The following is a 17,778-nucleotide window of genomic DNA, read 5'->3' as shown; positions in this document are numbered from 1 at the left end:
TAGAGACACAGTTTCACCGTGTTAGCCAGGATGGTTTCGATCTCCTGACCTTGTGATCTGCCTGCCTCAGCCTCCCAAAGTGCTGGGATTACAGGTGTGAGCCACTGCGCCCGGCCCACTTTCTTAAAGTAAATTTACTTTTTTCTTGTGTGATAGTTTAGCTCAGTATACTACTATAGGGTGAAATTTCTTTTTTAAGCATTATGAATTTTTGCTGTTGAAATATCTGCTAGACATTTCATTACCCTTCCTTTATAGGTCTCAGTTTTTCCCTTGATTTGCCTCTTTAGCATTCTAAGTTTTGTTACAGTGTATCTTGGTAGGGATTTATTTGTTTTTATCCTGGTTGGAACTAATCGTGTTTCCTAAAGTGTAGATTTATATCTTTTGTTTCTTAAATTGTAAAAAATTCTCAGCTATTACCATCTCTTAAACCATCGTATCTCACTTTTTTTTTACTATTTATCCTGCAACCCCTGTTAGGTTTGGACCTATTTTGGACCTTATTCTCTTTTCTGTGTCTAATGACCTCTTCTGGGACACTAATTATTTCTTCAGTACAGCTAATCTCCAGTCTAACCCATTCATTGAATTCAGTGGCTGTATTTATAGAAATTTTCTTTGGTTAGTTTTCTGATTTGCTTAATTTTTTTTTGATAGTGACTTGTTCTTTGCTTATGTTTTGGCATCTTCCTTTTATGTCATTAATATTGTAATTTTAAACATAACCTATGTTATATAAAGTCCTATAATTTTTTATCTTTAGAGTTCTTAAAATATATTTTTTTCTGCTGTCTCTCACTCATGGTCAATAATTGGGTTTCATGTGTATTATTTATCAACCATAATGTGGAATTATGGTCTTGTGTTCAGGGATGCAGGGAGGGGTTTTATCTGTGGAAATTATTTGCAGCTTACGTCAAAGATGTGTCCTTCTGAAGTGTAGTTATTTGTTTTGATGGTAGCAGGTAAGACAGTAAAAAGAGGCTGTGATACATTTTGAATACAGTGCTAAGAAGTTTACTTAATTTTGTAGACAGACTTATTTGTTGATTCAAAATGAGAAAGAGGCCAGGTGCAGTGACTCCTGCCTGTGATTGCAGGATTTTGGGAGACCAAGATGGGAGGATCACTTGAGTTCAGGAGTTCAAGGCTGGCCTGAGCAACATAGCAAGACCTCATCTCTACTAAAAATTAAAAAAATTATCTGGGTGTGGCAGCACATGCCTGTGGTCCCAGCTATTCAGGAGGCCGAGGTGGGAGGATAGCTTGAGCCTGGAAGATTGAAGCTACAAGTGAGCTATGATTGTGCCTCTGTTCTCTAGCCTGGGCAACACAGCAAGCTCCTGTGAGATGATATCTTAAAAAAAAAAAAAAAAAAAAAGAATGAGAAAGACTACAGTATGTGTTACAGGAAGATAAGTAAAAGTAAAGATAAAGAAAGTTGTGAGTGGTTGAACATTTTGGAGTTTACATCTGTTAGATGACCTACATTTTTTCATTAAAACTAGAGGCAGGGTCTTTTTCATAGGGTGAGGTAAAGTAGGTATAATAATGTCAACAACTGAACATTTATTAAGTATCTAAAATTTCCTGGGTGCAGTGGCTCACACCTGTAATCTCCCAGCACTTTGGGAGGCTGAGGCAGGTGGATTACTTGAGGTTAGGAGTTCAAGATCTGCCTGGTCAACATGGTGAAATCCTGTCTCTGCTAAAATACAAAAATTAGCCGGGCATAGTGGTGGATGCCTGTAATCCCAGCTACTTGGGAGGCTGAGGCAGGAGAATCACTTGAACCCAGGAGGTGGAGGTTGCAGTGAGCAAAGGTCATGCCACTGCACTCTTGCCTGGGCAGCAAAGTGAGACTCTGTCTCAAAAAAATGAAATGAAATGACATGACATGACATGACATGATTGTATGAGACTGCTTTCATAAACTTTCCTCTCATAATCTAATCTTCACAACGTAGCCTCAAAAGGCAAGTAATACTATCTCTACTGAAATTTGGTAGGATTAAATAACTTGGCCAAGGTTTAAGAACTGTTAAAGGAGAAGTTAGATTTTTACTTCTTTCTGCTATGAAAGTCCCTACTGTTTCTTTCAGGCCTCTGATAGAGTAATTTAGGATTGAGAGAATTCAGGCTGGGTTATACCTGAGTGTGAAAACTATCTCATGTTAGTTCAAGGTCTATATGTTTTTTTAAGCACATTCTGTAATTATAATACAATAAACAGCTAGGATTTATTGCTACATATTAGGCCCTGTTACACGTATTATCTCATTTAATTCTGAAGACACCAAAATGAGGAATAGAAAGTATTTTATGTGCATTTTTCAAATAAGGAAATAGAGACTCAGAGATATTAGCTTGTTTGCTTAATGACCAAATATTAAAACCAGAATTCAAAATCTGTGCTTCATCAAAAGAGACTGTGCTAGACATTGAGAGCATGTAGAAATACACATAGGCCATATTGTGTGACATCAGGTTTATAGCCCAATAAATAGTGATGGTACCTTTTTTTTTTCCTTTCCTTTTTTTTTTTCTTTTTGAGACAGAGTCTTGTTGTTACCCAGGCTGGAGTGCAGCTGCGTGATCTCAGCTCACTGCAACCTCCACTTCCTGGGTTCAAGTGATTCTTGTGCCTCAGCCTCCCAAGTAACTGGGATTACAGACATGTACCACCACGCCCGACTAATTTTTGTATTTTCAGTAGAGACAGGTTTCACCATTTTGGCCAGGCTGGTCCCAAACTCCTGGCCACAGGTGATTTGCCCACCTTGGTCTTGAATGCTGGGATTAGAAGCATGAGCCACTGCGCTAGGCATGATGGTACCTTTTGACTGGTTGTGCTTTCTTTCCAGAACTGGAAAGAGAAATTAAACTTACCATTCCTCTATCTATCCACTTTGTACTCCCATTGCCAATCTTAGAAAGGAATGCCTTCAAGTTGTATATAAGCATTTTTATAGTTTACAGCTATTTTTTGTATAAATGGTATATTGAGCTATAATGAGAATTTCTAATATTGACAGTATGCATTCCTTTGGATGACTTGATTTTAAAGGCAGTTTTATCGTATTTTTTAAAGTTGATTTGTTGAATAACACTGACCTAATAACTAGTAACATTTTTAATAGTGTTGTGGTATAAAATGGATAGGTAATTTTTTTAAATTTTTAGGTCTTGTAACTATAGTCTGAGTATTTATATTTCTGATTATTAGAACCAGATCAATAGTAACCATCTTCGAAGAGCAGAACAAGAGGTGGTTAGCCTACAGGAGAAAGTGCAGTATCTTTCTGCACAGAACAAAGGACTCCATACTCAGTTAAGTGAAGCAAAGCGCAAACAAGCAGAGATTGAATGCAAGGTAAATATGTCAATTAACTGATTTTGTTTTTTGTCAATATAATAATGCCTTTTTTGTGTTTGTCTTATTGTGATTAGATTATCTTAAAAACAAAACAAAAAAGCGTGTCCTATTTTCTACTTTTCCTGAACTTGTTTTGGTAGTTGCTGTCAGACCAGGTTAGCTCATCTTGCTTCTGGGGTGGATTTCAGTCAAGAAACATTTTCAGTCACTTCCTTGGTTAATTTAATTTCCTGGATTGGCATTTACTAGTATCTCTTTACAGTTTTTCTTTTGACTGGTAACCCTTTAAAACCGGAGCTTTTAATGGCTTGATCAAAAAAGGTGAGTCATTTAGAGAGCTTAGGGCTCCTCTGCTTTGATTGTTATCTTATTAGTGGGCAGTTAACATTGATACATGTTTTCTGGATAGATTAGAGAGCAAGAGAAATGTGTATGTACCTGTGTGTTGGCAAAAATGGGTATATTACCCATTATTATTTTAATCAGTTATATACTTTTACTTTTTTGTGAGGTGTTTGGATTCAAAAAGCATCAAAAGGATTTGAATGCAAGTACATTCTTTCCTGAAATAAATTTACAGTATAGCGGTGGTGAGAGAGTGGGGAAAGGCACGGAGATAGAAGGAGAGGAGGGAAGGTTTGCTCTGTGTGTGTGTGTGTGTGTGTGTGTGTGTGTGTGTGAGTGAAATAACTAAAGAAATGACTGTAGACTCGGCATTAGAATGGATTACTAAAGGCAAGTTATGGGATTTTAAAAAAATAAACTAGGCATCTACCTTTCCATGGTGAGATAGCAGGAATGATACCCTTTAAAGATTCCAGCCTTATTATTGTATAAGAAATAAGACTTTTGATGGCACATATAAAGCTGTAATTCCATCAACTTATTCTGGTGTCATTAAAAACCAAGAGTGAAGCTTGAATGGTTTATCAGTGTCACTGAAATCCAGAGATGAAATTACATCCTTATAAATATGCATGGCTGTTACAATGTATACTGACAGAAATCTGTAGGCAGTACTGAAATTCATACTAAAGCACAGTCACTTTTGAAGGATATGACTAAACTAATTTATAAATAAAATAATATTAAATGAGGTTGTATCAATCTGATTTGTCATACCAATATCTGATTGAGTTTTTATGATGCTAAATTGTCTGTGTTGACATCTTGTCGATAACTAAATTTAATCTTTTATTTATTATTGATGTTAGTTTTCCGTAAACATATTTTGATAACGGTGTTACTAGATTTAATATTGCTCCTCAAATGCCCTAGTACCTGTTGAGAAAAGTAAAGTGTTCTTTGGAAATAAATCTTTAAGGAACTTACTGTTGAAAATAATAATTTTCTTTGAACTTGTCTAAGTAATGGGCTCAGATTTAGAATATTAGAGGATTTTATGAACTAATATGGGATTTTATTTAATTTTTAATTGTTCATTAATACCTCTGTGAAGTATGTTACAGATGCAGACTCTGATATCTCCCCCGTGTTTAAGCTGTGTGTTAATTTATTCAATCTTTCATAATGCCTTTGCAGATTTTGAGAATGACCAATGTATTGTTACCCTAGCACCTAGTACATTCTGATTAAATGTGTATATTTTACCCTGTTATGTTGGAATGATTCAGGAACAAAGTTAATTTTTCAAGAATGCCAGTCCTTGAATTATATAAATCTGATTCATTTTTGTTTAGTATTATAAGATTATAGCTTATGATTAACTTATAATTATTAAAGCTTTTTTATTTTTTGTGTAAAATGTGTGGATATTTTTTATAATATTAATGTTATTTTCCCTCTCAACTTAATTTGAATGTTCTCCCTTAAAGTTGAGATATTACAAGCCTATGAACTCCAGTTTCAAAATGCAGAACACTCTAAAACCCTAGAGTTTTTTCATAAATTTCACACAAATTCCTTTGTAGGCGAAACTTAAAATTTGAATTGATATATGGCCATTTATAATTGTTATTTATTCCACTTGATGTGAACATTTGTGTCTCACTGCTTCATTGTATGCATTGAGCATATTGTTTCACTATGGATGCTGCCTTAGACCCTGCTAGATAATACTAATGTATGGTTTATGCCTCCTATTACTTTTCTAAAATCTGAATTCCAAACACACCTGGTTTATTTTGTTTTGGTTTGGTTTACCACACTAGAATAAGGAAGAAGTGATGGCTGTGAGGCTCCGGGAAGCAGATAGCATAGCTGCTGTGGCTGAACTACGACAACACATTGCTGAGCTTGAAATCCAGGTATCATATGAAAATAATAAAGTACATGTAAAAATATGGTTTCTTCTATCCTCTTTGTCTGAACAGTAACTTAGTCTTTATGCTCATGACTGTGATTCTTTTTTCAATAATCATTCATTTCCAACTTTATTTTTTTTATGGTGGTAAAATAGACATAACACTTACTATTTTAAAGTATACAGTTCTGTGGCATTAAGTGTACTTGACATTGTTGTGCAGCCATCACCACCATCCATTTCCAGAACTTTTTCATCCTCCCTAACTGAACCTCTTTGCCCATTAAATACTAACTTCCCATTCCCCCAGCAACTGGCAACCACCAGCAACTGGAAACCACCATTCTACTTTGTCTCTATGAATTTGACCACTCTGGTTACCTCATGTAAGTGGAATCATACAATACAGTCATGTGCTGCATAAGGACATTTCAGTGAGACAACATATATGATGATGGTCCCACAGGATGATAATGAAGCTGAAAAATTCCTGTTTTCTAGTGACGATAGTCATCATTATGTTATAGTGCAACACATTACTCGTGTGTTTGTGATGAGGCTGGTATAAACAAACCCACTGCACTGCCACTCTTATAAAAGTATAGTACATACAGTTATGTATAGCACATAATACTTGATAATAAATGACTATGTTACTGGTTCGTATGTTTACTATACTATTTGTTGTTTTGCTATACTATTATTGCTATTTTACAGTCTACTTCTACTTACACAAAAAAACAGTTAACTCTAAGACAGTCTCAGATCCTTCAGGAGGTTTTCCAGAAGGCATTGTTTTCATAGGAGATGACAGCTTCATGCGTGTTACTGTCCCTGAAGACCTTCCAGTGGGACAAGATGTGGAGGTTGAAGATAGTGATATTGGTGGTGCTGACCTTGTGTAGGCCTAAGCTAATATGTGTGTTTGTATCTTAGTTTTTAACACAAATGTTTTAATTTTTTTTCTTTTTTTTTTTAGTTTTTGTTTTTTTTGAGACAGGATCTCACTCTGTTGCCCAGGGTGGAGTTTAGTGGCACAGTCATAGCTCACTGCAGACTCCAACTCCTGGTTCAAGCAGTCCTCATCAGCTTCCCCAGTACCTGGGACTACAGGCACACATGACCACGCCCAGCTTATTTTTTTATTTATTTAGTAGCAATGAGGTCTCACTTTGTTGGCCAGGCTGGTTTCGAACTCCTGGGCTTAAGTGATCCGCCCACCTCTGCCTCCCACAGTGCTTGGATTACAAGCATGAGCCACCGCGCCCAGCCTTAATTTTTTTTTAACTTAAAAAAATTTTTTGTTCATCAGGCTTATGCCTGTAATCCCAGCACTTTGGGAGACTGAGGCGGGCAGATCACTTGAGCCCAAGAGTTTGAAACCAACCTGGCCAACAAAGTGAGACTCTGTCTCTACAAAAAATACAAAATAAAATTAGTTGGACCTGGTGGTGCACTATAGTCCCAGTCCTAGCTACTCAGGAGGCTGAGGTGGGTGGGTTGCCCGAGCCTGGGAGGTCAAGGCTGTAGTAAGCCATGATCACACCACTGCGCTCCAGCCTGGGCCACAGAGTAAGACCCTGTTTCAAAAAATATATTTACTAAAAATAAAAATTAAAAATAGAAAAAAGCTTACAGAATAAATATATAAAAAAGAAAATATTTTATACACCTATACAATATGTTTGCTAAGCTAAATGTTATGAGAGTCAAAAAGTTTAAAAAACTGAATTTATAAAGTTACAGTAAGTGATAGTTAATTTATTATTGAAAGAAAAACCATTTTTTATAATTTAGTGTAGCCTAACTATACAATGTTTATAAAGTTTACAGTAGTGTCATGTCCTAGGCCTTCACATTCACTCACCACTTACTTACTAACTCACCTAAAGCAACTTCCAGTCCTGCAAACTTCATTCTTGGTAAGTGCTCTATACGTGTGTACCATTTTTTATCTTTTATAACATACTTTTCCTGTGCCTTTTCTGTGTTTAGATACGCAAATACTGACCATTGTGTTATAGTTGCCTCCAGTGCCCAGTGCAGTAACATGCTGTGCAGGTTTGTAGCCTAGGAGCAATAGGCTATTCCATGTAGCCTAGGTATGCAGGAAGCTATACCATGTAGGTTTGTGTAAGTGCACTCCATGGTGTTTGCATGATGAAATTGCCTAACGATGCATTTCTCAGAACACATCCCCATTGTTAAGAGGTGTGTGACTGTATTTGTCCTTTTGTGACTGGCTTATTTCACTTAATGTTCTCAATGTTCATCCATGTTATAGTGTATGTACAAATTTTCTTCATTTTTAAAGCTGAATAATATTCCATTGTATGTATATACACGTTTTTTGTCTATTCATTCATTGATGACATTTAGGGTGCTTCCATGTTTCAGCTATTGTGAATAATGCTGCTATGAACACAGGTGTACAAATTTCTGTTCAGGTCCCTGCTTTTACTTCTTTTGAGTACATAGAAGTGGAATTGCTGGATCATATAGTAATTGTTTAATTTTTTAAGAAATTGCCACACCATTTTCCACAGAATCTATACCATTTTACATTTCTACCAGCAATGCATGAGGATTTCATTGTTTTCCACATTCTCACCAACACTTGTTAATTTTCTGTTGTTGTTTTTATAATTACCATCCTAATGGGTGTGAAGTGGTATCTCATTGTGGTTTTGATTTGCATTTCCCTGATGATTTGCTGTGTTGGGCATACTTTCATGTGCTTATTTCACATTTATGTATCTTCTTTGGATAAATGGCTATTCAGGTCCTTTGCTTAATTGAACCAGGTTGTTTGTTGTTTTTGTTGTTGAGTTATAAGAATTATTTATATATTCTCAATATCCCTTTCTTATCAGATATATGGTTTGCAAATATTTTCTCCCATTACGTTTGTTGCCTTTTCTCTGTTGATAGTGTTTTTATCACAAAAGTTTTTAATTGTGCTGAATCAACTTACCTGGGTTTTGTTTTTTTTTTTTTTTTTTGGTGTTGTTGACTGTGCTCCAGGTCCATTTTTTAGTGAAAATTCATCATATTTTGATATTATAAAACTATCTTCAAAAGAAAATTCAAAGCTTTAAAAATAAATATGTTTTTACAGGGCACAGTAGCTCACACCTGTAATCCCAGTGCTTTGAGAGGCCAAGGTCAGGGGATTGCTGGAGGTCAGGAGTTCAAGACCAGCCTGGGCAATAGAGTAAGACCCTGTCTCTACAAAACAATTTTAAAAAATTAGCTGGGGGCATGATAGTACACTCCTATAGCCCTTGCTACTTGGAAGGCTAAGGTGGAACGATCCCTTGAGGCCAGAAGTAGGAGTTCCACATTACAGTGAGCTGTGATCAAACCACTGCACTCCAGTCTGAGTGACAGAGTGAGACCCTGTCTCTAAAATAAATTTTTTTAATAAAAGTAAATGTGTTTTGTCACTTCTTATGCCTTACTTCTTCTTGTATAATATGATAAAAGTGTTAAGTTTTCCCTGTGGATGAAATATTATGTTTAAAGTCTGTCTTTCAAAGTTTTTAATTATATTGTACTCCAAGTCACAATAGTCTTTGCTGCAACATCTAGAATTTTCTTCCCACCTGAAATTTCCTTTTGTCCTTAAATTTCAATTTAAAATGTAGTTGATTTCCAAACTTACATATTATATTATAGCCTCATCTTTTAATCTGGATCAAAGGTAACCACAACACAGTATGATTTGTATGTTTATAAAAAGGTATCCTTTATGTTCTGCTGGTAGTAATCCCCATAAAGTGCACATATTCAGGAAAACCTCAAATATGAACTAACTGCATAATATATTTGTAATCAGTTTGTTTCAATCATGCTATCATATGTGATTTTAGCATTAGTCTGTACTTTTCTAACATCAAGAAAATCCTAAGAATTTACCACATTTCTATACATCTTAGTCACAGAATAGTAAGATTTAAATAACTCTTTTTGTTGATTCTGAAATAGTTATTAAAATGAAGAACCTGGCATGCAGGATTTTTGTTTAAAATGAAATATGATATGCGTTACATTATTTTTGAAAAATAGAAAATTCATGGAATTTTTTTTTTTAACATCTTCCAATCCTTTATCCCTATCCCTGCATCTAGCCCCTGGTAACCACCATTCTACTCTGTACTTTTGAGTTCAGCTTTTTGTATCCCACATGTGAGATCACGCAGTGTTTGTCTTTCTGAGCCTAGCTTATTTCACTTAATGTTCTCCACGCTCATTCATGTTGTTGTGAATGACAGAATTTCCTTCCTTTTTAAGACTAAATAATATTCCATTGTGTGTATGTGCACCACTTTTTCTTTATTCATTCATCCACTGATTGACATTTAGGTTGGTTGCATGTGTTGGCTATTGTGAATAATGCAGTGAACATGGGAGTGCAAATATCGTTTCAACATACTGATTTCATTTCCTTTGGATATATACCCAGTAGTAGAGTTGTTAGATCATATCATCTGTTTTTAATTTTTTGAGGATTTAGATTTCTACCCACAGTGTGTAAGAGTTCCCTTTCCACCACATCCTCTCTAGCACTTGCTATCTTTCATCTTTTTGATAATGGCCATTCTAACAGGTGTGAGGTGATAGAATTGTTACTGTTATTACAGTAGGGGTATATTATCATCAGCTGGCTCTTGATAAAGTGATCACTGGAATCCTAATTGCCAAATTTGATGCTGTTTTTTCAGTATTTGCCTGCTCGTGCTTATTGCATTTGTTGTTGACCATTTCATCCTCCTCGCATTCTCACCTCCCCTAACTTTGCTACCACCACTTACTTTTGACTCTCTTCTTTCTTGTTTAACTGTTGTTTACAGTCATCTTTATCAGTTGTGGATGTGTGTATTCCTCTGAAATCCAAGGTTTTGGCTTTTACAAACTATACCCGAATGAAGGGTCTCACTTACGTGGCTTCAGGAGCCATCTTTACCAGGGTTCCCCAACCCCCAGGCCACAGACAGGTATCAGTCCATGGCCTGTTAGGAACTGGGCCGCACAGCAGGTGGTGAGCAGGCAACCAGCAGCATACTGCCTGAGCTCCGCCTCCTGTCAGATCAGTGGTGTCATCAGATTGTCACAGGAGCACAAATCCTATTGTGAACTGCATGTGCCAGGGATCTCGGTTGCACTCTCCTTATGAGAGAATCTAATGCCTTATGATCTGAGGTGGAAGAGTTTCATCCTGAAACCATTCTCCTACCTCTCTATGGAAAAATTATCTTCCATGAAATCTGTCCCTAGTACCAAAAAGGTTGGGGACCACTAATCGTTGCAACAGTGAATCATAATTTATCTCTAGCCCTAGCCTGTTTCCCCTTACCAATAATTTTCTAAATGATTTAATAATTTAAAAATTATGAAACATGATGTACAGAAAAGTTAATAAAACAAAGTTACATTATATGTGTAAAAATATTATACGTAAAACTTCTAACCAAGGTTAAGACAGACAAAATTGCCTGTACTCAAGAAGTCTATCCAATCACACCCTGTTCCCTATCCTGGACTTTTATGACAATCACTCTTTTGCCTTTCCTTATAATTGTGTCATCTTTCTATACATTTCTGATCTATACAGTTAGTTTTCCCAGCTTCTTAGTTTTGCAGAGTCATATGGAATATTTTATGTCTTCTTGTTCAACATTATTTTTGTAAAAATCATTTTGTTGTTGTACATATTTCATTTTTTAAAATATATCACAATGTATTCATTTTACTATTAGAAGATGTTTGGGAATTTCCAGGTTGGGAATGTTACAAATAATATGGTGATTATGAACACTCTTATTGTGCGTAAGTTTCTCTAGCATGTATACCAAAGTGTGAAATTGCCGCATTGTACAGCTTGCAAATCTTCAACTTTATTTTTCAAATTGCTTGTGGTGGTTTAAACTCCCAACAGCTGCATGTTGAAGTTCTTGTTATTCCACACCCTTCCAATACTTGGTGGTGTCACATGATTTAATTTTTGCCAATCTGGTGATATTTCACTGTGTTTTTCGTTTACATTTTCTTGATTACTAAGGATGTTGGCCATTTTGGATTTCCGTTTTTGTAAAGTGCCTGTTAATGTCTTTTGTTTATATTTTTCTATTAGGTTGTCTTTTTCTTATGGATATGGAGTTATTTATATATTGATGTTATATGTTGCAAATAGCTACTACCACTCTGTAACTTGTCCTGTTGTTATTTTTCCTTTATTGTGTCTTTTGATGAGTAGACCAGTAGTTTTAATGGGCACTGAACCATTCTACGTGGAAGCAGTACAGAAACTTTGAATTTAACATGTTTAAAATCAGATGTGTTCCAAAATGTTTTCCTTATTGTATATTTCAAGTCTTTATTAAAGGATCATCTCTTACAAAAATCAGCCAGGCGTGGTGGCAGACACCTATAATCCCAGCTACCTGGGAGGCTGAGACAGGAGAATCCCTTGAACCCAGGAGGCAGAGGTTGTGGTGAGCTGAGATCATGCCACAGCACCCCAGCCGGGGTGACAGAACGAGACTCCATCTCAAAAAAACAAACAAATAAAAACCCCAAAAAAGGAAACAAAATAAAAGATCATCTCTTATCAAATATTTCAACCTACTGGTAATCTCACTTACTCTTTCTTACCCTCTAGCGTATGTACCAAGGATGTATATGTAAGGTATGCAAATTTTCAGTTTTAGCAGCTAACATTATTTCACAAAGTGCTTGTGCTAGTTTTTCTTTCCCATCAACCTGTTAGCTATTGTAGATTAGCCTTCAGATAATTCTCAATAAGAGTTCGTACAGGTTAAAGTGTATCGCCCAACTCTTCAATCTTTCAAAATAGAAAAGTCTTAAGTAAGTAAAAAACTAAATAAAAGGTAATTTGAGTCATTTTTCAAACTTTTTTTGAGTCTTTAATAACATTTCTCTTCTCCCTACCACTCCATTAGTTCATCTGCTTATCCTTTACCTGAACTTTTGTTGTAACCCCCCTTCCAGTTTCCTTTTCTCCAGCTTCAGCTCTTCTATAAATTACAAAAGCTGTCTCTCTAAAACATAGAAATTTCATTGACTGCCTTTTAAATACCAAATCATATCAAAACTCCTTAGCATCCTTTTTATTATTGCCCAAACTGAATTTCTAGCTTCATCTCTCACCATTATCTTCCCATCCTCATCCCCCACACTTACATGCTGTATTCTACCGACTGTGAATTATCCTATTCCTGCACCTATCACATTCTTTCAAAATTCTGTGCCATTCTGCATGTTGCTGTGTCTTCCTAAATTGCTGTATTTTTCTGAACTTCCTACTCCTGTACTTTTGAAGTATTTCTGTTTCTCTTTCAGGTCTTAAGACTGAGTGCTTTTTGGCTTTCTGTTAATTTGCTTAGTAAATGAGTTTTCAGTAGATGTCTTAAACAGGCTTCAATATTTAATTATATGTATATATCTATATAGATACAGATGTATAGAGGTATATTTTTAATGCAGATTAAGATTCATAAATAGATCTTTCATTAAAACCTGAAACTTTTTTCAGTTATCAAAGTAATATATTTTAGGTTATTTCTTAGTCATGGAAATATATTAGATCATTTTCAAGTTCCACTAGGGGGAGAACTCAGCTTAGTCTAAGATTTATGTACTTCAGATCTCTTCAGATTAAGTCTTCCAATTACTGGTACTCTCTTGTGAGTAAAATTTTTTTGCACAAATTGAATTCTCTCAAACTCTTCTTTTAATAAATTATATTATTATTTAATCTGTTATTCATATAATTAAAGCCTGCTTTTTAATGTAGCTATGAAAATTATACTTTTGTAAACATCTTATTTCGATGAGAAAATACATTAGATGAAGAAATACTCATTTTTATAAATACTATAACATTGTAATATATAGATACTTATATATAGATTATAGTATATCTATATATATACTATGTAGTATATAGATATAGGTAGACTGAAATTTATTAAATTTATTTTCAAAGATTATTCAGTCTACTTAGAATTTTTAGGTCTAATTTAAGATTTACCATCTACTGCCATGTTATTATTCTGACATATCTACATCTGTAATCTAATTATATTGTTTATAATAATGCCTCCTCCACCACCCTGTCTTTGTTGGAGCTGTTTTGTATTTGTGTCTTACAGTGAACTTAACCATTTTTAAGTGTAGCAGCTTTCAAATTTTAGACATTTTCCTAGAACTGTTTTTAGAAGTTACTGTTACCTAGTTTTCTTCTCTAAATGAATGACAATTACTTATTGGTGGGTTTTTTGCTATAAAATTATTACACTGTTCTGTAATGCTCAGTTGGGAACAGAGTATACAACCTGTAAAATTAAGGAGTTGAACTCTAAGGTTCTATCACATACAAAACAATATTATACCTTGTATAGCATTTAAATATTTTTTGACAATTCTGAGTTACCATGAATTTTAATTATTATATACTCATCTCACTTTATTAATACCTCTATGACTTTCTTTCTTTCTTTCTTTCTTTTTTGAGACAGAGTCTCACTCTGTTGCCCAGGCTGGAGTGCAGTGGCACGATCTCGGCTCACTACAAGCTCCGCCTCCCGGGTTCACGCCATTCTCCTGCCTCAACCTCCTGAGTAGCTGGGACTACAGGCGCCTGCCAACACGCCTGGCTAATTTTTTGTATTTTTTTTTTAGTAGAGACGGGGTTTCACCGTGTTAGCCAGGATGGTCTCAATCTCCTGACCTCGTGATCCGCCTGCCTTGGCCAAAGTGCTGGGATTGCAGGCGAGAGCCACCGTGCCCGGCCACCTTGTGACTTTCACTTTGGCCAAATTTTTACCTTAAATAACTTCCTATTCTAGTTACTAGACTCTTATGTTGCTCTGTTTTTTCTTCATAACAATTATTACTTTTTTCATAAATTATACATATTTTTATTTTTTATTTTTATTTTAGATGTGGGGGTACATGTGAAGGTTTGTAGATAAACACATGTCATGGGGGTTTGTTGTACATATTATTACATCACCCAGGTATTAAGCTCAGTACCCAATAGTTATCTTTTCTGTTCTTCTCCCTCCTCCCCCCCTTCCTCCTCAACATATTTTTATTTTTAATTGTCCACATTCCCCACTAGAGCATAAGCTCCATGGGAGTACAAGAGTGGAATTTTTGTCTGTCTTATTCATTACTATATTCTTTTTTGGGCAGTGGTGGGGGAGACAAGGTCTCAAGATCACACCACTGCACCCCAGCCTGGGTGACAGAACAAGACTTCATCTCAAAAAAAAAAAAAAGGTCTCGCTCTGTTGCTCAGACCAGAGTGCAGTGGTGTGATCATAGCTCACTGCAGCCTTGACCTATTGGGCTCAAGCAATCCCCCCACCTCAGCCTCCCAAGTAGCTGGGACTACAGGAGCACACCACCACACCTGACTAATTTTTGTGTTTTTTGTAGAGATCGAGTTTGGTTATGTTGTCCAGGCTGGTCTCGAACTCCTGAGCTCAAGCGATCTGCCCTCCCAAAGTGCTGGACCTCCCAAAGTGCTGGGACTACAGGTGTAAGCCACTGCACACAGCCTCGTTGCTGTATTGAGTGCTTACTATATAATGCCTGGTGCATAACCATCATTCAGTAGATATTTTTATTGACCAAATTTGACCGGTAGATATTTGAATTTTGATAATTAATTCATCTGCTGATGTTATTTCTACAGTAAATGATTTTTAATGTATGCAGTTGTCACTATATTCTCACATGCATCAACTTGTATATGTTATTTTATTATTAGGTCACTACCAGTTAGGAAGGAGAAAATGAATTCAGCCTCCATCCAAATGTATTTACCATTACAGAGTCGGAGTGACTGAGCCTAGGTCCCTTCTTTGAAATGTTTTTGAATAGAATTTAAACCTCTGAAAATTAATGTATATTTATTGTTGGTATTAATGACTGTAATAACATGCGAGAAGATGCCAACTATTATCAGAATTTTTTGTTTTCTATCCTCACATATGCTTTAGAACCCAGTTTTCTGGTTGAATGTCTCAGTCTAAAGGAACTTCTTTTAGTAGCCTGCAAAAATAAATATGACATATCTTAATCAGAATAAAGATCTTCAAGAAATTTAGTTATGAAGAACAAGAGGATTTTAAAATCCTGAATGTCTCTGTGGTCCCAACTTGTTGTCTTTTTGTTTTCTTCTAATTGCTAGAGATTCTGTATTGGTTAAAAGAATGGATTTTGGAGTCCAACCTCTTATTAGCCTCTTATCTTTGGCAAGTTATTTAATGTATTTGTTGATTCATTCCTTCAAAACTGAGGATTCTAAAGCTATCTGCCTTACAGTTGTTGGGATGAAATGAGAAAGCTCATGTAAAGTGTTCTTTCTTGCCTACATAATATCCAGAAAAACAGCTCGTAGACTTTATGTAAAAAGTCACATTCAATATTGTAGAGTCCCCAAAATTACAACCAAACTAGAAAGTTCTGAAACTCTTTGGGTTTCCTTAAAGATAGTCTTTAACAACCTTAGATACTGAATATATATCCGTTTCCAAAAATTATGTAGAGCCTGAAATTAAGAATTATCTTGGGGCCTGGTGTGGTGGCTCACACCTGTAATCCCAGCACTTTGGGAGGCTGAGACAGGCTGATCACTTGAGGTCAGGAGTTCAATAATTATCTTGGCTTTTTGTTTTTTCTGTAATACATACTTAAGTAAGCTTCTTTCTGTCCACTGTGAACCCCTATTTAGTTATACTTCATTTTTGTGTGTTGGCTGTGTTTGGAAATACAGAGTTTACTACTTAACAACTTTAATTATTCCAGGATACTAATAATAAGAGTAATAATAGCTGGCATTACTGAACACTTAGTACATATCAGGCAGTGTTCTAAGCCATTTGAGGATATTCACGTATTTAATCCTCACAAAAATCATATGGTATATTGGTTTTGGGGTTTTTTTGTTATTGTTTTCAAGACAGGGTCTCACTTTGTCGTTCAAGCTGTAATGCAGTGGCACGATCACGGCTCACTGCAGCCTCGACCTCCCAGGCTCAAGAGAACTCCCACCTCAGCCTCCAAGTAGCTGGGACTGCAGGCACATGCCACCATGCCCAGCTAATTTTTGTATTTTCTGTAGAGGTGGGGTTTCACTATGTTCCCCAGGCTGGTATTGATCTCCTGGGCGCAAGCAGTCCACTCGCCTTGACCTCCCAGAGTACTGGGATTACAGGCATGAGCCACCAAGCCCAGCAAGATATTGTTAATATCTTCATTTTATAGTTGAGGAAACTGAGGCATAGAGAAGATTTTAAAATGAGATTTTGTTGTTTGTATGAAAACCCACTCTTGAATTTTCTCCAGGAATAAAATGAAATTTTCTTTAGTATTTCAACATACTGTCATGGTAGTTTTATAAGTTTTCTTAATAGCATATTGATAGCCTCCTGTAAATCTGCTTATTATACAACTAAAGTTACTATTAGTTCCCTGTTCATTTCTTAAAATTTTTCAGTTGTTTTCCCTGGCATTGGAGAAAAATTCAAACTCTGACTCTCCTCCTAAGATCCTTCCTACTTGAATTTTTGCCTACTTTGCTAGCTTTATTTCCCAGTTACCCTAACATATATATGCCCTGTGCTTGAGGCCCAGTATACTAGTTAAGAATCCTTCAAATCTGTCATCCCATTTTACTCCATGTTTTTCTCCCTCCTCCTTTGATCTTGCTTTTTATTTCAAAAGTCAGCTTAAGCTTGACCGGTTGTGATCAGCATTCCCTGATAATGCCATCTTACCTGATTTCGTGTGTCTCTGCTCTTCTAACACCCTTTGTTAGAGACCTTTCTTATACCATCTCATACTACTGTAATTAATTCTTTTCAACTTTTCTGTCCACTATGTGCAGCTGAAGTTCATTGAGGATAAGGACCATTATTTGACTTTATATTTCCAATATCAGCATACTAGTGACAGTTAAAATATTTTTATTTACTGAAATAATCTGTGTGTAATAGTTTATTTCTTGAAATATCAATTTGACTTTAAATGTTACTCTAATTTTAAAACCCACATGTGAAGAACAGATTAAGTTACAAATTTAAATGGAGTATTGGTTTCAATT

General features: G+C 35.7%; 1 protein-coding gene across 1 annotated transcript in view; it reads left to right on the top strand.

Annotated features, from left to right (window-relative positions):
• The window catches only part of LOC105532132 (ecotropic viral integration site 5 protein homolog), a gene marked incomplete at its 3' end in the record, with an annotated part of 264,948 nt that overhangs the window by 226,011 nt on the left and 21,159 nt on the right, over window positions 1-17,778 (top strand). Inside the window, exons 17-18 of the mRNA XM_011970220.1 lie at window positions 3,230-3,376; window positions 5,551-5,646. Coding sequence (XP_011825610.1) covers window positions 3,230-3,376; window positions 5,551-5,646 — 243 coding nt within the window. The remainder of the gene's footprint in view (window positions 1-3,229; window positions 3,377-5,550; window positions 5,647-17,778) is intronic.

Source organism: Mandrillus leucophaeus, unplaced genomic scaffold, assembly GCF_000951045.1.
Source record: "Mandrillus leucophaeus isolate KB7577 unplaced genomic scaffold, Mleu.le_1.0 Scaffold933, whole genome shotgun sequence".
NCBI classification, from domain to species: domain Eukaryota; kingdom Metazoa; phylum Chordata; class Mammalia; order Primates; family Cercopithecidae; genus Mandrillus; species Mandrillus leucophaeus.
This window is presented reverse-complemented; position numbering and strand designations above follow the sequence as displayed.